Raw genomic sequence first — 25,234 nt, forward strand, 5'->3', positions numbered from 1 at the left:
ATAAATGCATCAAGCATAGGAACAAAACAAAATTCTTGAGATTTTACAATCGTAGGCAGGAGAGCATTATCTTATATATAACATTCTCCTGTCACAATGTTAGTTACCGTACTCCTCCGAAACGGCTTAACCGATTTTCACCAAATTTTATACGCATATTCAGTAGGTGTGAGAGTCGGCTACTATCTATTTTTCATACCCTTAAGTGATAAGGGTTATTCTCCTTTAACATTTTTTGATTTATATGGCAACACAACGTTTGCCGGGTCAGCTAGTTAAGAATAAAAAATAGTAGAAATACAAAGTATAATTATCAGTTTAACAAATCACATGTAAGGATCAAAAGTGACTTATTAAGTATGATTTAGATAGAGATTGATAGATGCCGTTCAGTACCAGTATCAGTTCTGATACACCCCGCTAGAGGCGCTAATTGGAAATGTTTAGCAAATACGTAAACAAATACAAAAGCAGTCATTTTTGTAGAAACAAAAAAAACTCATATTAAGGGTAAAGTGCCGTGGATAAGTATGGATGTCAGCTGACTTATATATGAGGCCATCTTAGTGCAAAGAAGTGGCACTACGTATAGTGAGTCTCTACATTTTGATATATTTCAAGAACGATAGTTAAACGCTTCGTAACGAAAAGTTCTCTTGACTTAAAACTAAATTTCTTCCAAATTACAGTAGTTTAAACATCTCTACGTATTACTTCACGTTGAGACGCTCTTTTCCCGTTTCTGTCTTGTAATTTTCTTGCTCATATGTATGCATGACTAGTTCACAGGAAAACTTCTATTTTATTTCCATTTTGAATTTATTTTCATTTACTCTTATGAGTATATGCTTTTATTACTTTACGACGAACTCCATAATAGTTTAATATAATATAGAGCATATTGGGCCGATCTCAGGTGGTATTCAATCCGGTACGAAATTGATTGTTGATGCATGGGCAGCAATGGTCACTTACCATCAAATGGACTGTATGTTCTTTTGTTACATTCTACTGATTTTATATATATAGAACAGCAGTGATAGCCTAGTGGTTAAGAAACTCCGCCTCTTGATTGAGGAGTCCGAGGTGCGTGCCTGGGCCTCTGATTTTTCAAAATTATGTGCGCATTAGAAATTAATTGTCACTTGCTCAAACTGTGAAGGAAAAAACATCGTGAGGAAACCTGCATACCTGAGAGATTTATTAAAATAAACATCTCAAAGGTATGTGAAGTCTACCAATACGCACTTGGCCAGCGGTGGACTATGGCCTAATCCTTCTCATTCTGAGAGGAGACCCGTGCGCAGCAGTGGTACGATAATGGGTTGATGATGGATGATTCTATAAAAAGTTTTGTTCAAATTTCACACGCAAAGTCACTGGAGAAGTTGGGCAATAAAATGCCAACCATTACTATATCCGAAACATCCGTCAGTAGAAAGGGAAATACCACAAACGCATTCCTAATAAAAGTATGAAATCGTCTCTGAATTTTTTGCATACCGCTTAAACTTTTGCCCCAACGAGCTGACATGACCATGTTTAAACCCTAATCGACCTTATTTTAAGCACTACAAGGTTCTAGTTGCCTTTGTACTGTCATTGTCACACAAGTGAAAGATTTAGCCCTAAACGAACCTTATGTTACGACCACAAGGTTGAAATTATGGCTGGAACTCCATCATCTGTATGGGATACTCTTGAATTTTTTATATTCATTCCGCTGACGCCCCGAAAGCTAATTGGATGTGTTTTTTACTCTGTATTTCGTTTCGTTGCCAGGTCTATTGTGAGAATTCTTGGTGAAATTGTCTGCGAAGCGTTTTTATTCTGTATCTGGTTTGCGGAGATTGAAAGACGGGAAATGTGTATATATTCATTTACTTTGGATGGTTAGACCCTTTACACAGGGCATTATAGATATCAAAGGGTCAACGACCTGTCAGGGATCTAGGTGAGCGAAGAAATCAATCCGGGGCCAGGAATATGTGAACGGATTTTACGAGAGTGGATCACATTTCAGCAGGTTGTGACTATAACATTGAGGAAAGCCACCGAGGGCTTTAGTACGGTAAAAATCCAATACAACACCACAAGGCATCGTGAAAGGTTTCCCCTCATCACAAAGGTCATCCAGTATCTCTTCTAAGGCAAAAAATAACTAACCTAAATCGAAAAATATAAGACGTGAAGAATTTATAATATTTTCCTTTGATAAACTCAGGTCTTTCTACAGTGGGAATGGTTCCAAGATTACCTAATTATCAGCGAAAGGGAAGTATGGGTAAATGACCAATCCTCGTTGGATGCTTTCAAACCTGTAAAGCATGAGATAAGGTTTAATGACTGCTATTCGAAAACAGGAATCAATAACTAAATATTCCCATCGAAGCACGGAGGCGTGTACAAAATCTATTTACTGACCGCTACGGCAAACTCCGACTGCGCCTAACATATTTGAACTTTGTATCCACAGGGCTTGCATTAGTAAATAGGTATATTGATACAAGTAAACAAATACTCAAATCCAGGATAGCTATACAAATACATCGGTCAGACCAATACGATAATTTTCCAAAAGTTCGTCAATAGAAATACCAAATCATGGACTATTCCCAATATCACTATGGCAAAGATAATATGGCCCCAGTTCGTCAACAGAAATAGCCCCCATAAGAAGTTGGACAGTTAGAAATAGAAAAACAATTAGAAGCATCTAGCATGGTAGCACCCGAACCATGCATCTAGCATGGTTCGGGTGCAGACGAACTGCTACGTTTATTTTTGTTTTTAAATAGTAGCGCTATTTTACCTTGGTTGGAAGATTATGACAAGGCTCATAATTATACGAGGTAATACTCTTTCTTATTCGAGCGGTCACCATACCGGTCTGATGCGGGTCCCTGGTTTGAACCACGGCCAGGCTGATATCTAAATGATGAATTAAGTTTTCTGTTTCTGAGTGTTTGTGTGTTTGTTGATGTGTGTTTATGGCACCCACATCACAGGAAACTCTAGTGTGGGTGTGTAAAGCGTAAAATTAGATTCTTGCAGATATCTAAATGATTAATTAAGTTTTCTGTTTATGAATGTTTGTGTGTTTGTCCATGGAACCCACATGACGGACCCTAGTTTGGGTGTGTAAAGCGTCAAATTAGATTCTTGCTGATATCTTAATGATTAATTAAGTTTTCTGTTTATGAATGTTTGTGTGTTTGTCCATGGAACCCACATGACGGACCCTAGTGTGGGTGTGTAAAGCGTCAAATTAGATTCTTTTGAATCTGATCTACAAGTAAACCACGTCAAACCGAATATCAAACGACAATACTAATTAAAACTTCTCTCTCGAGTCCAAGTTGATTCCACAAACACAGTAGAAGGAACTGTTAAGTTATTCTCCAGATATTCCTCGTCGAAACTTCGCAATCCTTCCTTACATTGGAATTGAAGAAATAATAAGGTTTCTTCAGGTTTGTCTTAGTATGATTAGTTTCGTGTTTTAAGCATTGATAAGTGTCTCTGTGAATCCGTTTCTGTACCCTTAGTATAAGTTTATACGTTTTTACAAAATCGACTGTTTTTGTATTTGTTTACGTATTTGTCCATAAATTTCCAATCAGCGCCCCCAACGGGTTGTATCAGAACTGATTGGAAATGTATGGAAAATACGTTTTTTTATAATATAGGAGTAGCAGACCAGCATGCAGTCCTGATGGTAAGTGGCTACTGCCACCCATGGACATCTGTAATCAACCCCAGATAGGATTAGATATTCCTACCTGAGGTCGGCCACAGATGCGCCGCTACCCCTGAGGACTAAGCTGGAATGCCTCGGAAAAGTATGTCTCCCTTCAAAACGGAACACAGCAGCGCCTAACACTGCTGTTATTAGGCAGAAATATATGTGGCGGTGGTGCGGCCGGAGTCGAACCACAAAAAGTTCCACCACCTTCAAAACGTAAACAAATACAAAACAGTAATTTTTGTAAAATGTCATACTAATACTGTTATATGTATTTTCTACATACATTCATTGATATGAGTCAGCAAGTAAACCGCAAACAATGGTATTAGAAAAGTTTTCTCCAAATGCGTAGCGTGTAGAACCGTAGATTGATATTACATGAAGTGTATTCGTCTTTTCTTACTCCAACTATAATATAAATCACATGTTACTGTGTGTGAGTTAATCTCCAAATTGGTTACAGCTTGAAAGATGCTTTTCCAACTGCTATTATTTAGTCTTATCTTAGATAGAAGATAGAAGGTGGTAGAACCCTTTGTGGTTCGACTCCGTCGGCACCACCGCCACACCTATTTCCTAATAACACCTAACCTAATAACAGTAGTGTTAGGCGCTGCTGTATTCCATTCTGAAGGGTGTGGTAAGGGAGACAGATTTTTCCGAGGCGTTCCAGCTTAGTCCTCAGGGGTAGCGGCGCATCTGTGGGCGACCTCAGGTAGGAATATCTAATCCTATCTGGGGTTGATTACAGATGTCGATGGGCGGCAGTAGCCACTTACCATCAGGTGGACTGCATGTTCGTCTGCTACTCCTATATTATAAAAAAAGATACGAGGAGGGTTTAGATAGCTGTCCTTCACGCGTGAGATGTAGTGAAACTAATATTTCATTAAGAATAAATAATTATATTTTTAGGACATAAAATACGTAAGGTTTAAATCATGCTTAAATAAAGAAATAAACAGACAAAAAAATAATGTCAGAAAATGTAAGTAAGGTAAATAAACTATAATTTGATATTTATTTGGGCGAATAAAAACGAAGTTAGATAAAAATCTAATAAATAAAGTTTAATATCATGTACCGATAGTTACGTGGGCAATCGACCCGCACCTAACAGGCTCGGTGTATAAAACCATTCCCATACTTGACGAGCATCAGATCAATACTCCAGCAAAGCGGGCACGAGACCGCTCCGAAGGCATCTGGTCTGCTGGGCAATTGGGTCAGGTATCATGATCAAATAAATCTGAATATTCAAATGATTTGTACGACATTACATGAGGTGTATTCGTCTAAACTTGGCATATGAAATAAATCACGTTACAGAAAAGACAGAGATAGACTACTGGTTGAAACACTTATGATTTTTCAAAAATATGTGCGCATAAGACATTAAGTCCGCTTAACCTAAAAAGAGACCCGAGCCTAGCAGAGAGTCAGTGAGTCACTTTACTGAAAACTACGTAAATTACTGTGTACTACATTTACTGTGAAATCAAATCTTCAAATAGGATTTGAAATCATGATGATACAATGGAATCAAAATACAAAAAAATATCCTTTTGTATGTAGGTTATTAAATTTCAAATTGATGTGCGAAGTGCAAATAAAGAGATAAATAGGCGAATATCATGTAAGGATAGTGATAGTTACATAGTAACGTGGGCAATCGACTCGCACCTAACAGGCTCGGTGTATAAAACCATTCCCATACTTGACGAGCATCAGATCAATACTCCAGCAAAGCGGGCACGAGACCGCTCCGAAGGCATTTGGTCTGCTGGGCAATTGGGTCAGGTATCATGATCAAATAAATCTGAATATTCAATCTCAACGGGCTTAGCTGCCACTAAGCCGCCTGTCAAAAAGTAGACGATATTTTGGTTTACTATTTCACTTGTTGAAATGGAACTGTTGTGTCGTTGAAGAAGAAACGACAAGCGAAAACTTATATAAGTATTATAATATTTTATATTAAAAAGTGTGATATAATTGTTGATTAAAAGCTTTCTTGATTTAATAAAATGTGTTAGATGATTGCGTGAAATGGATTTATGCAAATAAATAAAAAATGAGAGACTTGCTTTACCATTATAACTTTATTGAATTTCGATATTTTTCTATGATCAAAGCTGCTAAAATAGTGTACTACATACTTAAAAGAAAATCCACAGAAATTTTAAAGAATAAAAATCAATAAAATAAGTTTTATAGGACCTTAGACTTCTTTTTTTCTTTATTTTTATTTTTATGTAATTTGATGTCTTGTTTTCATGCTGTCGTTGCCTATAATTATTCTAACACGTACCTTGGGCTTTTTTGTAATTTTTAATTGAAAATGTAAAGGTGTAAAGAATGTTGGCAATCTTTTAATAAATAAATAATCAAAAATACATATTAAGTATATTTAAATATCGTATCTCTGCCTATTTACGCTGAGCCCGAAATCTGTATTGATGTCAAGTCACCGACAAATTAATCCAATTAATCTATTCTAATTTTTATTAGTTCATTAGCATCTCGTAAAGTCTCACCTCTAAGATTCGTGGGATTTACCTGAAATTGTGTTTGAAAGTTAATCTCCATAGTAATCATCTCGCGACGCTTCAAACTGGTAATTACTGTTCGAAATCCTGTTTTATGTTTCAATTTCCATCATCGACTTCGTAGAAAATTTGATAAGAGTAGGTACTACGATTAAAATTCAAAATTTTGTAACATTCATTACCTTAATGTAAATTTATCTTTTAACATATCAATTTTTCTATCTCTATCAATAATTTCATTTGAAATCAAATAACTTTTCTATCTAGATTAAAAAAATAGGATTACATTGACTAATTTATCTAATGTAATAATTCGAAATTTTGTAAAATTAATTACCGTTGCTGTTAATTAATTATTTATTTATTGACAAATCATTTTTTTAATACTAGATTACTTTTAGTTTCATAAACATAGGATAAGACGAATTTATTTCAAAACCTAATACAAGCTACAGTAATTCATGCATAAAGCTGCATAGTTGTAATAATTGCAACAAGCAGTGATAGCCTAGTGGTTAAGAAACTCGGTCGCTTGAACAAAGGGTCCGAGGTTCAAATCCTAGGCACCTCTGATTTTTCAAAGTTATGCGCGTATAAGAAATCAATTATCACTCGCTTAAACGGTAAAGGAAAACATCGTGATGATATCTGATATCTGAGAAATCTAAAAAAAACAAAGGTACGTGAAGTCTACCAATACGCACTTGGCCAGCGCGGTGGACTTTTCTGAGAGGAGACCCGTGCCCAGCAATGGGTCAGTAATGAGTTGAGGAAAAAATTGCAACAAAAATATTGTGAATATTCTTTTATTCCTTTATACAAAAAGTAGTATAAAGGAATAAAAGAAAACACTATGGTAGTAGAAACTGAGAATGAATAAAGATTGGAACTACAACAATACAAAAGCATAATGTGCCTTTCTCGTCCTTCCATTTTTTCCACAAAAATATATTTTTACAAGAAATGGATAAAAAGCTATGCTAGCCAATTCTTGTAATATTTTCGTGACCATTCGCAGTTTTATTTGAACAACGATTTCTTGTACCTCTGTTGCTCTTTTATTATACATTTTAATAATTTATTTTTATTTCTTTCTTTCTTTCTTTCTTTCTTTCTTTACGCAACAGTAATTTTATTATGCAGCAGAAGTGCAAGCTACAACTTCTTAAATGATTATCGCCGATTAATGATATTCAATGTAAAAATGTTTTATCGACTACAATATATTCAAATTGGACAATTTATATTAGGCAAAAATTGTCAAATGAAGTTCAATGAATGCAATGCAAGCGATTTCGCAGTAAAAATATTGGATGGATTCATTATTAATCACGGTCATGGGGAATGGAACAATTACTATAAAAGACAGCGAAACTTTTTCTTATAATTGGCTAAGCGCAAGTCGAACTCGCACACGGAGGATTCCGTACTACCAAAATTTTCATATTCTTTTTATTTTTAGTATTTGTTATTATATTGAAGTTAATGCATTGTGAAAGTTTGAATTGTCTATGTAATACGGTTCAATAAATAAGGCGAAAAACGTCGAATAATAGCGGTTTCTTCTATGGCGACGACCCTTGTTTATTTTCCTTTTTAATTTTTAGTATTTGTTGTTATAGCGACCACCAATATACATACTTTGTTAAAATATGTATAACAGTGAGTATGAATAATGATATGTAGGTATCTATTACCATTCAGGAGATAGAGCCCTGACAGACGGACAGACAGCGGAGACTTAGAAATAGCGTTCGGTTTTCTCCCTTTGGTTACGGAACCCTAAAGCAATACAAAAAAACCTTTTGTAACATTATTACCCTACTTTAAGTGAGTTTTATCGCTTAGCCTATTGTGAGACAAGGTTCTTATTAAGCCCCGTGAATCTTGTTCATTACCTAGAGCTTACTTTAATATATGTCTGTAAGCATTACGTTCGAAGCCATAAAGAATATGTAATGTTTTTGTGGAATCTCTCTACGCACTTTGTGGTTTATTTGCCGTTATATTACATGAGGTAAGTTTTGGTAGTTAAATAAAATGAATGGTGAGTGTTAGTTACAATCTTTTGTGCAACTAAAAGATTCTATCTGATTTGGTATTTTATATATAACTAGTATATATTGGTAAAAGTTATGGTAACTTTTACCAACGGCACTTTAACTGTGCCGCTTCATATTTCCATCATGAAGTTACCGATGTAATTAAATGCTTTTATTCGTATCTTTTATTGTGTGTGTATGTGGGAATGAGTAGAATAAATGGAATGAGTTGAGAAAATGTAGTGAAAAGCGAAATGAAAATTATTTATTGCGCACTTAACGATATTAGCTTGATGACAATATTGGTAGTGTATATTTATTTTTATGTACGACTATATTGTTTACTTTTCTTTTTCGATTACCTATAAGGTATCTTACCAAATCATTGGCAATATTTTGTAAGGCATTTTTGCAATCTAGCCAAAATAGCAATATAAACTCGTCACAAATAACTCATTTTGAATATGGCAAATAAAAATCAGTAGACAGATTATTATTAATAGCAAGCGTAACGGCTGTAACGTTTCTTATTAAGGATCGGAAATTGACAATTCTCGAATTTCGATCTTTGCCACGTAACAGTCGCATAGTCGCATTTAATAGCAGGCATTGATAGTACTGTAAAATAGCATTAGTAAGACGTATGTGTATTTTACATGTTTTTCTCCAAACTTGGCACATATACACTATTACGTCATCACAATGTCTCCAAACATGCTCACATGAATGGAATTACGACGTCAAAAGAAAACCAAAATGGCAGACAGTGTCGCAGCATCGCTAAACAAAATGGAGTGTAAATAAAAATTGACAGCTCACTTCCGATCTACCCACGTATTGGGAATAGGGTTGCCAGATTGCAATAAACTAAAAACAGAATAAAATAAAATTAAGTCTTCTAGTAGCTACGTTAAATACCAATAATCAACCCCATATAAGACTAGATTCCTACCTGAGGTCAACCACAGACACGTTGCTACCCTCGGAGAAGTATGTGTCCCTTACCAAGCCCTTCATACTAGAACAAAGCAGAGCTTACCACTGCTATTATTAGGCATAAATAGGTGTGACAGAGGTGTTGCCGGTGTCGAACCATAAAGGGTTCCTTTCAAACATTGTTTCCCTTGAATTAAAAAAAAGCATATAAATAACTCCGAAGGGCCAGCCCTACAGACTTATGAATGAACGAAATAAACACTGAGTCATGGCGATCGCTCTACTTTGGCCAAATCAAGCGTATGCGCGAGAAAGTTTAGTATGTCTATGTTGCGTACGACATTTTAAATTTTGGCTCGCTGCTTATAAACCATATTTCACACCTTAAGGCCTTAAAATTTCATAATTTAACGTTATCAAAAGCCCAAGCTGTCAATACGATGGTTAAACAATTAATGGATGTACCATTTAATTGAGGAGAACATGACGTCATAACTAACTAAGTAATATATGCCATATTGTTTCACTGAGACGGTTAGGATAATATTCAGTGACCTTGTGAGCCTCACAAGCCTCATAGGTTTCCAAAACATCTCTAGGCGCTAACTAAATGTTCTACAATTGTTTCTTAGGATAACAGTCTGCTTACTTAACATAGTAACTAACTTAGGGAGTTCTGGTAACATATCTCGTGCCTTTGAGTTGTTAAGGGATACCTTTTTAACTAAAATCTTTTCTAGTAGTTTCCTAAGTAAAATAGAAAAATACTTTACCGCCTTGAAATTGGATGAAGGCCCAAAACGCTGATTTGTCAGTTGTTTTTTGAATTCTTGACAAATAAAAAACATTTTAGAGAAAATATACGTATAATAATAATTTACGTTATAAATAAATAAGTATTTCAAAACATTTTTATAGGGGCATTTTAGCACATAGACGTGGCAAAACTTTATTTACGCAACAATTTCAATTCTCAAAACTGATAACACTTTTTTGTTAGGAGTGATCTATCTATCTATCTATTTTACTCATCTAAGACAAACAAGAAGATGTTGATAAATGAAACTTATTATTTTTAAAAGTGTGTTATGGAATTTCTCTGACCTGCACCTCAAAAGGATACTACAATAGATGGTAAAAATTATTTACTAGATAAGAATAATGGATAACTGAGTATTATTAGACACCTTGGAAGATGCGAAGATGCCTTTGTTCTACAATGGAATGGAGTAGGTATTAAATGCTAAATGATTATAGAAAAAGCAGAGTTGCTTATTACTTGGCAATTTTCTTGAACCGGGTCAAGCAGAAATAATCAGCTCTCATTGTTCATAGCACCGACAACTTATGGGAAAATATCTCTAATTGAGCTAGGGAAAATTCCCTTGTTTCATTAACAATGATTACATTGCAAAATTTAAACCTCATTCACTCATACCATAATCGATCAATAACACACTTTTATCATAATTTCGTTAAGGTTATGGAGTAGATGGTAGGTGGTAGAACCCTCTGTGGTTCGACGCCGGCGGCACCACTGCCACGCCATATTTCTGCCTAATAAAACCAGTGCCTAGTGGTTCTGAGACCTGATTTGAAAGGTGTGGTGAGGGAGACATACTTTTACGAGGCTTTCCGTCTTCGACGAGACGTTTTTTGTCTTCAGTGGTAGCATTCCTGCGGCCGATCTCAGATAAGAATCTTATCTTATCTGGGGTTGAACACAGGTGTCCATGGGCGATGGTAGTCACTTACCATCAGGTAGTCTACATGCTCGTCTGCTACTCCTAATTAATAAAAAAAATTAAAATAGCTGGTTTATAATTGTTTCATCGCGATTATAGCTTTATTAAAACAAATATACATATACCTTTTCAAAATATTGTTTACAAAGTAGATCAACAAAAGAGATTCTTAAAATTCATAACATTAATAAGATTTTCATATATTTACATTAATTAGTTCCACAAACCACTTTATTATTACAGCGGGGAGAAAATGTTTTGCATGAACGTAAAATTAAACGAAGAAGCTTAATCTTCACATCAAAGGGAATTAAACCGTATCCAGTGGTAACCGACCCATGTAAGGATAGATCTAGGGATGTAATATTGTGAAAATATCGATATTTGTATCGAGGACTCGAAAATATTGGCTATCGATAATATCGGACATTTATCGATATTATCGGATATTATCGATAATATCGATAATTCATAAAATATTCTAGTAGATTGTTTTTGGCTTACAAAGTTCAAAGACTTTTAATTTTGATGACCTTCTTTTTTTCGTTGTCCTAGACGTATTACTAAAAACGTTATTTTGAATTTTCGATATCTCAATTTTTGTTGATATGATAATATACCAAATGTCACCTTAATCTCGATATCGATAGAAATATCGATACTTAGGCTTCGATATCCATCTCTATCTATATCATCCCTAGCGCACAATTTCTCCAACCTACAAAGTTTGTTTTTGAAGCCTGTAGAAACCCGACCTGGCCGTGTCTATGTGTAAGCCTTATGTTGAAATATTTGAATAAGCCTTTTTGAACGAGTTTAAAAAATAGTAGAAGTTGAGTAGTTAGCCTAAATAACAATGCACGTTTCGCTCCTAAAATTCCTAAATTTTACCTTTTCAAAATAGATTTAAGTGCAATGACGGATCGCTAAATTAAAAAATATTTTACCATGTACTATCGCCACGCCTATCTCTATCCTAAAATAGTTTTATATTTTGTTGTTTTTTATTTGATTACAAATAACCGCACGATAGCGAATGTTTACCATCGTTCGCTAAAATTCAAACAATAATCGGAGAATTACTAAAATGTGATCCGCATAGAAACCACAAACGACTACCATATTTTCCACGTCCAAACACATATCACATACCAAGGATAGTACGCTAGGACAGTGCTAAAATAAATGGAACAATAAAAATTCCCGTCCAGAGCGCATTTACGAACATTTATCACCCACTCCGCTGAGACGCCACGACATTGTTCCGTACTCCGGCTTAAGGACACAAGTTTGTGGTCGTAATAAACATGTTATATGAAAATCTGTGTAATTTTACACTCCTTTTTAGTATGTTTTAGGGTTCTGTAGACTCATCTCGAAAAAATGCAATGAATAAAATATTTTCCAAATCCAAACACATCACATACCAATGATGCTACGCTAGAACAGTACCATAGTAAATAGAACAATAAAAATTCTCGTCCTGAGCGCATTTAGAAACATTTATCACCCACTCCGCTAATACACCCCGACATTTTTCCGTACTCCGGGTTAAGGATACATGTTTGTGGCCGTAATAAACATTTTATATGAAAATCTGTGTAATTTGACACTTGTTTTAGTGTGTTTTAGGGTTATGTAGTCGAATTGCAAAAACAAGCAATGACTAACATATTTTCCACGTGCAAACACATCACATACCAAGGTTTTTATGCTAGAACAGTGCTGTAATAAATGGAACAATAAAAATTCCCGTCCAGAGCGCATTTGGGAACATTTATCACCCACTCCGCTGAGACGCCACGACATTGTTCCGTACTCCGGCTTAAGGACACAAGTTTGTGGTCGTAATAAACATGTTATATGAAAATCTGCGTAATTTGACACTTGTTTTAGTGTGTTTTAGAGTTATGTAGACGAATTGCAAAAACAAGCAATGACTAACATATTTTCTACGTACAAACACATCACATACCATGGATAGTACGCTAGAACAGTGCTATAATAAATGGAACAATAAAAATTCCCGTCCAGAGCGCATTTAGGAAAATTTACCACCCACTCCGCTGAGACGTCACAACATTGTTCCGTACTCCGGCTTAAGGACACAAGTTTGTGGTCGTAATAAACATGTTATATGAAAACATGTGTAATTTTACACTCCTTTTTAGTGTTTTTAGGGTTCTGTAGACACATCTCGAAAAAATGCAATGAATAAAATATTTTCCAAATCCAAACACATCACATACCAAGGATGCTACGCTAGAACAGTACCATAGTAAATAGAACAATAAAAATTCTCGTCCTGAGCGCATTTAGAAACATTTATCACCCACTCCGCTGAGACACCACGACATTTTTCCGTACTCCGGGTTAAGGATACATGTTTGTGGCCGTAATAAACATTTTATATGAAAATCTGTGTAATTTGACACTTGTTTTAGTGTGTTTTAGGGTTATGTAGTCGAATTGCAAAAACAAGCAATGACTAACATATTTTCCACGTGCAAACACATCACATACCAAGGTTTTTATGCTAGAACAGTGCTATAATAAATGGAACAATAAAAATTCCCGTCCAGAGCGCATTTGGGAATATTTATCACCCTCTCCGCTGAGACGCCACGACATTGTTCCGTACTCCGGCTTAAGGACACAAGTTTGTGGTCGTAATAAACATGTTATATGAATATACTCCCAAATGTTATATACAAATCTGTGTAATTTTATACTTGTTTTATTGTGTTTTTAGAGTTCTGCGAACAAATATCAACAAACGGAACCCTAATGAGGTCGCCTGTGAGCTGCTCTGAGCCTTTGTAATCCTAACTAACATTATAAATGTGACTGTGAGTGTGTTTGTTGGCTACATTTTCACGCCTTAACTATGTCAAGAAATTTTGTACACGCCTTGTCAAAGTTTTAGAAAAGGACATAGGATACTTTTCATCTCGGATAAAGTACTTTTTCCACGAGATGAACGCTAGCTTATTTCAAAATTTGTTAAATAGTTAAACCTAATTAATTTCCTTTCTTTTGATTGTGTTCCTACCAAATCATAGCTAAACCAAATGTCCTTGTCAAATGAAATGGTTTATAAAGTGAAGGTCATGTATTCAGACCCGGAAGGAAACCGGAACACGGATCAGAAGGATCCGAAGAGATCCTCTAAGTAAGGGACACTTTGAGAGTATTGCGATCCTTTGAAACAAATTCTTGTGGGTACGAATGTCCTGAACTTTGCATATTTAGATGTTGGTAGAATCCTTAGTAGGACTCCGAAGGCAGCGCCACACCTATTCCTAATTATATTAGTTTTAAGAAAGAAAGAAAGAAAATAATTTATTCGGCAATGAATATACAATAAAACACAGATAGAAAATTGCGTACCAAAAATAATATTATAAATATTTTGTAACCGAAAAGGTCTCCACTCAGCTTTAATGTTTCAGGTAAGCTTAGTCACCTGTAACGCTGGTATTCTGTGGAGCCTGTAAAACACTGTGTGCGCGCGAGTGATACGTGTATGCGTATGCGTATGTGTGTGTGTGTGTGTGTGTGTGTGTGTGTGTGTGTGTGTGTGTGTGAGTGTGCGCAAGTGTGAAGTGCGTGTGTTAAGTACTGCTTTGTTTCGCTTTATAAGGAAGACATACTAGTCCGAGGCGTTCCAACTTGGTAATAGGGTTATCAACGCGTCTGTGCCCAATCTCAAGCAGATATCTAATCTTATCTGGGGATTATTTGAGATGTCCATCGGAGGCAGTAGCCACAAGCCATAAGGACTGTATGATAGTTAGCTACTACTGTATTATAAGAAATATAAAATAAATGCAAATTCACGTTGTATTTACATGTTTAATAACTACGAACATTAATTTTAGTATTTTCATAAAATGATAGCTAAGTTTTAGAACATTCAGTAAACTATCAAATTCAACAAAGTAATTGCTTAGACGAGTAATTATATAAAATATAAAGTGTATATTATTTATTAAAAGGAATATCATTAATTTGTAAATCTTACACTTTGATATTATTTTAAATTGTGGACAAATCTTTCTCAATAATATAATGATTCACAAACTCATTACTCCAAGAACGAGCCTGTGTAGAATTCTTTCGTTATTAACTTTTCAGCCGTTTCACATAAATAGCGTTAGTCGACTTATTCACTTATCTTTGCGTTCCAGTGGAGTTAAAAGATATCAAAGAGAAAGATATAAAAAGAAAGGATTTTTAATGACTTTATCAGCTTTGGAAATTTTTGTCACACTGTGACTAATGTTAAGAGATAATCCTAGGTTTAATTCATTTGTCGGAGCTTTAAGTCCCTTTTATAGCACAGATATTGAACGTATCATATACAGGTCAGTGCAAATAAATCATATTTTGCGATGCAATTTACTCGTATGTAACACAAGCATTTACATTTGTTAGCACAGTACATGTAACATGCGTGTATCGTATGCAAATCACAAATAGTGCAAGTGCGGTGCGTAAAGATATCGTTAGTGTTGTGTGTCGTGAAATGGAACGAAAAAGAAAAACAAACTAGCCGTAGGGTAAATAGATTAATCTGCCACTAGTACTTGTTAACCGCAGTTTTTCCGTGACCACGATCCATCACTTGCGTAGACTGGTCGACGTTTGGTCTATTCGACCTACCATTCGGTCGATATATCAACAAAAAAGCAATTAAAACCGCGTATCTTAAGTACCCGTTACTTACGTTTGAACGTAGTAGAACCCTTTGTGGTTCGACTCCGGCGGCACCACTGCCACACCTATTTCTGCCTCATAACAGCAGTGTTAGGCTGCTGTGTTCCGTTTTGAAGGGTGTGGTAAGGGAGACATTCTTTTCCGAGGCGTTCCAGCTTAGTCCTCAAGGGTAGCGGCGCATCTGTGGCCGACCTCAGGTAGGAATATCTAATCCTATCTGGGGTTGATTACAGATGTCCATGGGCGGCAGTAGCCACTTACCATCAGGTAGACTGCACGCTCGTCTGCTACTCCTATATTATAAAAAAAAAACTCATAAATTATAAATTGTAATGTAACCTCTGTCAAACCATACTGGTTCTATTTTCAAATTAACTCCCCGACTTATAAATATCTATCCTGCATAATAGATGAAACAACCAACAAATAGATAAAACCAGTAAACAACGTAACGGAAAACTATAAAAATAATAATCGTGTTTGTTTACACAGCACGTGCACGTAATTGCAAGTAATTGTACCACACGTTTATCGATCGTTACGCGGGCGTCTGTATCGCCAATAAACCCGGACTATTCTTGGACTATCATTGGCGAAGATCAAGATCAGACTAGTACACACATTTCCTAAATTACAAATAGTGGAATCGTTATGTTACCAATGTGTGATCATACTGGATTCAATTAGTTATTCTACCAACTTTAGGGTGCTTTTCATCTAGAAATAAGCGAGGTATATGAGCTATGGGTGTGTGTAAATCCACTAATAGGACTGCTTAGTTTTCGTTTCTTAGTTTAGCTTAGCTGGTAGCTTAGCTATGTTTTTTATAATGGAAATGCGAGCTAAGGATTGGAGCTACGGATGTGAGCTACGGATCGCGAGCGATGTAACTATAGTGTTTATTCACTTACTTTACTTACTTACTTTTAGTCTAAAATCATATATCACTTACTTTAGTTTAGCTTCGACCTCGTACACAGATTTACCTTTTACATCTCTGGTGTGGCACCTTTAGTGTCGACACACTTAAAATGTAGGATTTGTGCCTAATATCTACTTCCATCATTAAGTGGAGAATATTATGACTTAAGGATTGGAGCTACATGTGCGAGTCAAAGTATAAGACCGACGTTGCTCTCATAACACTCACTATTTTAGCTTAGCTCAGGTTTGAGCTCACACATCACTTATCTGCCGCACATTACTCTTGTAAAAAATCATCCTAATTGTGGTAGGATATACGAAAAAATAGTCTAAAATTGATGTATGCCAATTTTAGTTACAAGTTCCGAAATGTAGAGAATACCAGTGAGGTACTTCCATTACAAAACCTCAGAAATTGGCTATGAAAATTGTCAAAGATTTAAGGCAATAACCAAATTCTGTAACGAAGCAATTAAAATCCATTGTAATTGAACACGAACAAAGTTTTCAATTAATTTAATTAACATGCAAACGCGGGTGACGCCCTCGCTAATTTCCCTTTAATTATTCTTTTGTATTGAAACAAAACAATAATAAAGGCAGTTTCTTTTTGGCAATACAAAATACGTAGTTGTCATTTTTTAGACGACCTGCGTACCTAACAATTACAGTAGCACTACCATGAGTTTACAAAAGTATTGCTCGCTAGCGACTGCGTAAAATAAATGTATGAAAAATTGTACAGCGCCTCTGGTGGTTACTCGTAGAACTAAAATCCGTAGTGACGTAACTCGATACGTAAAAAAGCCTATCGAAATCAAATCGCTAGCGAATGTCATTACGATCTATTGCCATACAAATTCGGTCCCATGAGTCATTAATTTGACAGACGTTGTCAAGAAATACCGTAACGATAGTAGTTATGTTATATTTACAATTTCTATAGTGGCGTTTCTATGCCAACTCATGGTAGTGCTACAGCAGTCACGTCAGTCAATTACTTAGTGTTCCAGGTTCGATTTCCGACCACACATAAAATTCAAATAGCACATTTAAATTTCCATTCCCATTCATGGAAAAGTGTGGGGTTATTAGTTTAAGAACTGCTGTGTTCTGATTAGCAAGGTGTTTTTAAGAGAAATACTCTTATACTAGGGATTTTAATACTAAGGGGTAGCAACACGCCTGTAACCAACTTACGGAAGGACCGTAATCTATTTAATTTGATTACAGGTGACCATGAAAGTATTTGCCACTTACCATCAGGTGGACTGCATGCTCGTTGGCTACTTCTATAGTATAAATAAATAATATAATTACTTTCTTCACCTTCTACACTAGCTGCTGATATGTTCAAAGATAATTTCAAGTCGGTATGTATTACATTTGTACAAATGTACACCCCTACCTTGTATTTCTTGCATCTATTGTATAATTATAGTTTAAAAATAAAAACCACGCTAAAATAGCACAAGGAAAATCGTTAATAGTGATTCCTGACAATCCTGATAAGGAGAATGGGATGAAATTATTAAAATCGTGTATTGTCATCGGTTCTTGATAATTGTTCTAAATTTTAAATTAATCGGACCATTCAAATTGGGTAACAATCGAGTTCAAAGATTCTGTTACATACATACATACATACATAGAACCTAATAAAAGCGTGGTAAAAATCAGTAATCTCCGCTCCGCTCAGAAGATAGCGTGTGTTACTGAGTTTCTTTTGCCGTTTCTTCTTTATTAGAAAAACACCTTACGAAACGGTAGTGCTAAGTAATGGCCCTCATAAATAACCGCTCCGCATACCGAAAAAATATGTAGGTAACAATAAATATTTAGGCAGCCAGGTCGCAAAAAAAATTACAAATGTATCTAATTATGTAACATAACTGTGCCGTGAATAATGTTATTCAAAACAGCTTAATTAATTTATAATATACCTACATGCGTCAACATAGCTTTTTTATGACATTAATGTGGAAAATAATGTAGTACACATCATGGTAAGTGGCTACCGTCACACATGGTCATCTGGAATCAACTCTAGATAGTCCCGCTACCGCTGAGGACTATGCTGGAATGCCTCAGAAGAGTATATCTCACTTACCACACCCTTCAAATCATAACACAGCAGCGCTTAACACTGCTGTTATTAGGCAGAAATGAGTGTGGCTATTCAATGTTATGACATAACAAAAATTTAATGCTAAAGGAAAACAACAATGATATTACTTAGTGATTCCGACTTCTTAAAAAAATATTAGACACGTATTTAAAAGAGTACTCGTAGAGCCAATCTGTGAAATAAATAAAGTCATTTCTAATAAACGGGACATGATCGAGAGAAAACCGATAAAAGGTATTCGAAGGCAGTATTAGCTTACAGTAAGCACTTTCCCCGGATTTATTGGAAAGGAACTTTTATTTGCGTTTTCATGGAAATGTAGATAATGTAACCTAGTAATCATTTTACTTAGTGTTAGGTTTTAAAGGTAACCATTACCACGGGGGCCACGGACGCTCTGCTGCTTAATATTTATATGCATGTGAAACTTAAAGAACAACTACTAGCAGCGTAGTTGTTCTTTATTATTATAAGGTTCTTTTCAATTGGCCCTGTTAAGATTTGCCTAAGAGCCCCCACATCTAGACGGAACCTCTATAAAATAGTTGGTATAAAAATACCAAGTTCTATGTTAATCGGTCGAATATTTTATATTACAAACCTATACATATATAAATAGAGATACAATGACATTTTTTTTAGTTATTCAGAAGAGAATTTCTTTTATACAAGTATCCGTACAATAGAGTGCGGTAGGAAAGATAATATGATAACCAAAAGTAATGGTGTCTCAAAGGGGTTTTATTGAACCTACGTCCCCATTTGACTATGCAAATTGGAATAATATTGATGGATATAATAATTAAGTAACATAATGTATTATATTAATGAGTAATAGGCAATAGTGACTAATATTAGCTTCATAAATACATATAATTATTTGTAAATATTGGACGACCAAATTGGAAAATAAAGCACATGTGTTCACGCAAAACTCACACACAAAATATCCATATTCGAACCTTGAAATGTAGTCCAATAATAATCTTATCGCGATAGACTAAGCTATATTACTTAAGTAATAAATAAATAAACGCTTTCTACACTCACAGCCCCACACTAGGATTCACTGTGTCGTGGGTGCCATGGACACACACATAGACAAATACACAAACACCCAGACCCAGAAACAGAAATTCATCATTTAGATATCTGTCTGGCCGGGGATCGAACTCGGGACCCTTTGCGCGTCAGACCGGTATGGTGGCCGCTCCGCCACGCGGGTCGTTAATGTAAGTAGGCATTGTAAATAAAACAAACTTCTTTTTAATTTATACTTATAATTATTAGGTTTTAACAGGCCCCATTATTTTGTGCCCAGGGGGCCCCAATACCTGAGATGGACACTTTTTTTTTATAATATAGGAGTAGCAGACGAGCATGCAGTCCACCTGATAGTAAGTGGCTACTGCCGCCCATGGACATCTCTAATCAACCCCAGATAGGATTAGATATTCCTACCTGAGGTCGGCCACAGATGCGCCGTTACCCCTGAGGACTAAGGTGGAACGCCTCGGAAAAGTCTGTCCCCCTTACCACACCCTTCAAACCGGAACACAGCAGCGCCTAACTGCTGTTATTAGGTAGAAATAGGTGTGGCGGTGGTGCCGCCGGAGTCGAACCTCAAAGGGTTCTACCACATTTATACTATGTATGTAGTGAACATTGTAAATGAAACAAAATTTAACTAAAAGACCGCCCGTGTTACGTCACGTACATATATAATGTGGTAACACCTCTAATGCATTACACAACAACCAAGTCTGCCACTTGGGAATACATGTTATTAGATATGCGTATGAGAACCTATAGATATAACATATACCTAAAGGTACAAGTTTGGCCTCTTGAGTCCATAGTTAATTACTTAGGCTGTGTTCTAAAAAGCTTTGATGGTTTTTTATAAGATTGACAACGCAAAAAGTATACTGAAGGTCGCATTTGCAAGCAACCCCGAATAGAACTACGAGTATTTACAGCCGATGTCAGATACTTCGCTACTCCTGGGGACTTTAATAGTCCTCTCACATGTAGGTACCTTTTTTTTTCACAAGTGGGAAACCTTCAAAAGGTACCCGACGCCGTGGGAGTGACGCCGGGTTATATGGCATTTGCATTAAAACCACCCGTGGCTTCAGCGTTTGGTGGAGACCTCGACGGCAAACACACCAAATTTTATATTTGGTGCAGCAAGCAATATATCAATAATTTTAAATACCGCTCCATTAAAATCGAAAGCCGAGGTTGTTTTAGTCGGGGTAATTGCCAGCAGATAATTAGGCGATAGCTTCCATTACCCGTGCCAATATCCAACAATATCTGTAGCTGCCAGGAATGTACGGCGCAACGCTTTAGGGCTTTTACATACTGCTCTTCTAAACTCGGTTCGTTTGTTGTACAACACTTTTGATAAATAAATACGCCTTTATGAGCATAAAGTCATTATAAAATTAAAATGTGACCTATATGGTTCGAATGGAGATGATTCCAAAACTGCTTCAGGCTAGTAATAGGTGTTTATTTCTGTCTTCTAGCTGTCTTATAGCAGTGTTAAAAAATTCTATCATTATATATTTTTTTATATGGGAGGGCTTGCACCACCATAACTTTTTTCATGGGGAATCCCTCCATAGGTTCTTTCTAACCAAGGTGGCAATGGAGAGGATATGCCGGACTCCTACCGGCTTAAACCCCACGGTGTTTCTCTGGACGCCCTTTTTCGGGACCGCAGATATGCTAAAAGCACTCTTCCACAGACAATTCCCCACCACACCTATGGAAAGGTGTGGATACCAGCTAACTTTCATGTGCGACGACCGGCGGCGAGGTTTTTTTTTATAATAAAGGAGTAGCAGACGAGCATGCAATCTACCTGATGGTAAGTGGCTACTGCCGCCCATGGTTATCTGTAATCAACCCCATATTCCTACATGAGGTCGGCCACAGATGCGCCGCTACCCCTGAGGAGTAAGCTGGAACGCCTCGGAAAAGTATGTCTCCCTTACCACACCCTTCAAAACGGAACACAGCAGCGCCTAGCACTGCTGTTATTAGGCAGAAATAGGTGTTTTAGTCTTCAACAGGGGCAGTGCATCTGTAATCGGTTTCAGGTAGAACTTGTTCCACTTGGGTTTACAGATGTCAATGGGCGGCAGTAGCACTACAAGTATGTCTAATCACACTCTCACAGTGAACATTTGTTTATATAAACTCGAAGACTATTTGTGCACGGCCGCTATCCTAGGCAAGATCACTTAGACACACGCAGAATGTTCAGTTGCCAAGATGATTAATATCATTCATTCTTAGAAAAGCCCGTCCGATTCTCATAAACCAAGATTCCTAAATTATTTCCTCCTACGGATTCATAAAAATACGAATTGTTAAAATCTAAAACGTGTGAATTTACCTTTACTTTGACAAGAACGTGCGGTTTATTCTATTTTTATAAAAACAGACTCTCCACACTTTGTTTCTTTTGCCGAAGAGAAGTGTGACGTCACTCTCTTATGTTTTGTTAGATACATTGCGTAACTTACAACATGTCACTGACCATGAAAAGGTGAAATTGTATGAACATTTAGATTACAATTAATACTGATGACTAAGTTGGAACCCGTTGTAAAAGTATATCTTCCTTACCTTATTGAAATACATTACTCCAGCGCTTAACACCGCTACGATACGGCAGGAATAGTTGTGGCGGTGTTACCATATGTGTTCTAACACCATGAAAACCACGAGATAATCTGCAAGTGATTTTCGATGCACGGCTTTTATTCACCACATCCAGCTAACGACAAAATTAGATTTAATTTCCATTTAAGCGAATTTCAAATTGCCAAACTACGATGTCAGTTGGAAGCGCTAAACTGACTTGACACCCGAACTTTCGTTCAAACAGCGGCCAAATTCAACGCTAATCTGATTCATGATGCTTTCTAGTTAATTTTAACGTGAATTTTTAAATGAATGTGGTAGAACTCTGTGTGTAGGTGTGTGTGTGGTGGTAGAGTTCGGTAGCACCACCGCCACATCTATGTCTGCCTAATAACAGCAGTGTTTGAAGGTTGTGGTAAGGGAGACATAATTATCCAAGGTGTTCCAACTTAGTAGCTCAGAAGTAGCTTCGCATCTGTGGCTGACCTCAGGTAGGCCTCTTATCTAAGGTTGATTACTGATGTCCATGGGCAGCAGGAGCCATTTACTATCAGGTGGACTGCATGCTCGTCTGCTATATCTATATTATTAAAAGCCTATATTGTAAAGAAAGTCAAACCCTCAGGTAGGAATTTTAGCCTTACTATAGTTGACTATGATGCCTCGGGGAGGCAGCGGTAGTAGCCACTTACTAAGTAGACTCCATTCTCGTTCGCTATTTCTACATTACTATAAAATACCAACAAACCAATATTTTACAGGACTTTCACTATAACATAGAGTACTATATTTCAGAAGAGCGCAAGTATTGATCGCATGTCATCTACAAAGTTAAGTAACGGGGCGCGGTCGGGGTTTGAATGTGTCATCTCTGACTTTTCATGCACGCTTTAGTACTTCGGAAGGCACGTTAATCTGTCGCTGCCGATTATCAGTGGATAGCAATAATTAAACCTGGCAGCAGTGATAGCTTTGTGGTTAAAACGGAGCCGCGCAATAGATAGGTGTGAGGTTCGAATCCTAGCTCGCTCTTGTTCGAAAGCATCTCTAAATTTTCAAAGTTATTTGATTATTGAAAATTAATTATCGTACTTACTTTAGCGGTGATGGAAAATATCGTAAGACAGTCTTGATTTTAAAAAAGAATATTGTAATAGCTTTTTCTAACTACCATGTTCAGTACCTAAAGTTTAAAGCTAATACCAAAGTTTTACCCAAACCGGGACTAAATTTGATGCAAATCTGAATCACAATGACTCCGGCCAACTCTAATTAACACCTTCCTATTGTAAACTTCATAATCTTCTCAGTGGTCAGAGTCAAGGTTCTGAAAGTCTAATTATGCTGTCCATATTTTAAATCCAGGATTAGTGGTAGATAAATATTATCTTCGAAGATTAATTAATTGTTTTTGTATGCATGTGTTATTCACACGTACATACAGACTGTTACTGTAAAATACAGAATGTGTGTGAATGTGTGTGCGTGAATAAGTGCGCAAGTATTTGTGTAAGAGTTGACTCATTGGCGGACGTAAGATTTTTTTTTATGTGATATTACATTATTAGTCATTTCTTTAATATTAAAGAAATGACTAATAATTTCAAACTTTATGCCATCTAGTTTACCTTAAGGTAATATCAACTACTAAATGTCTTTTACACAATTATGCTTTTTACCATTTATAATTGCAATGTTTTATTAGATTTAAAATCCGGAATCCCAACGATTTCAGTATTTATTGCAGTATTCTTATACTTAGTAGTATACATTTTTTTTTTATATATAATATAGAAGTAGCAGACGAGCATGCAGTCCACCTGATGGTAAGTGGCTACTGCCGCCCATGGACATCAGCAATCAACCCCAGATAGGATTAGATATTCCTACCTGAGGTAGGCCACAGATGCGCCGCTACCCCTGAGGACTAAGCTGGAACGCGTCGGAAAAGTCTGTCTCCCTTACCACACCCTTCAAACCGGAACACAGCAGCGCCTAACACTGCTGTTATTAGGCAGAAATAGGTGTGGCGGTGGCGCCGCCGGAGTCGAACCACAAAGGGTTCTACCACCTTCATACATTCTTATTTATCACTACCAAGACAATATATTCTTAGTAATTATACTAATTGAACCATTCTCTTTGTTTCAGAAAATCAGGCGTGCGTTAACTATTATGATATCGCGGCGAACTTTCTACGTTAGTGAATAAGTGTTAGACAGTGTAGTGTAGTGTAGTGTACATAGGTTTTGATAAACAATATTACGCTTATAAATAATATAACGCTTAGGTAATATTAATAGGTGTTACGTGCGTAATCTGAAAATATTGTGTCAGTCGTAAATAGTTCGACGATGGCGCAGTAAAACGCCAGATACTGTTGATCGGCTATAAATTAGAATTTTAGTGAACAGTGGTGAATATGTCGTCTCGTACGGGACATCGGGGCACGTCGGTGACCACCAGCCACAGGAAAGGGAGGTCTAGGTCCACTGGACCTAGGTATGACCAGGAGAAGAAGGCGAAGAATGACCCAGGCACCACCAGCTTGGTCTCCATTCCGAATAATTTGAAGCTTCTGATGCTGAACAGCGGCCTCATATCTTTTGGTAAGTTGCTTTTTGTTACACATCAAATGAATTAACGAGTATTAATATTCAATCTCTCCACATTTGCCAAACAATCAAAATTTGAGAATTATTTAATGAAATAACTGACAAACGTCGATCTTTGATCGACAAAACGTTGGATAGATCTATTATTAAGAACGGTTAAAATATTTA

The 25,234-nt window shown here is 36.4% G+C and overlaps 1 protein-coding gene across 1 annotated transcript in view; it reads left to right on the forward strand.

Moving 5' to 3' along the window:
• The window catches only part of Ptp36E (protein tyrosine phosphatase 36E), a 235,923-nt gene that overhangs the window by 93,429 nt on the left and 117,260 nt on the right, over positions 1–25,234 (forward strand). The window contains 1 exon segment of the mRNA XM_073086560.1: positions 24,603–25,060. Coding sequence (XP_072942661.1) covers positions 24,874–25,060 — 187 coding nt within the window. The 5' untranslated portion in view covers positions 24,603–24,873.

The sequence above is a fragment of the Epargyreus clarus genome, unplaced genomic scaffold (genome assembly GCF_041222505.1).
Source record: "Epargyreus clarus isolate Ecla_fem2 unplaced genomic scaffold, WU_Ecla_fem_2.2 ptg000024l, whole genome shotgun sequence".
Classification (NCBI taxonomy): domain Eukaryota; kingdom Metazoa; phylum Arthropoda; class Insecta; order Lepidoptera; family Hesperiidae; genus Epargyreus; species Epargyreus clarus.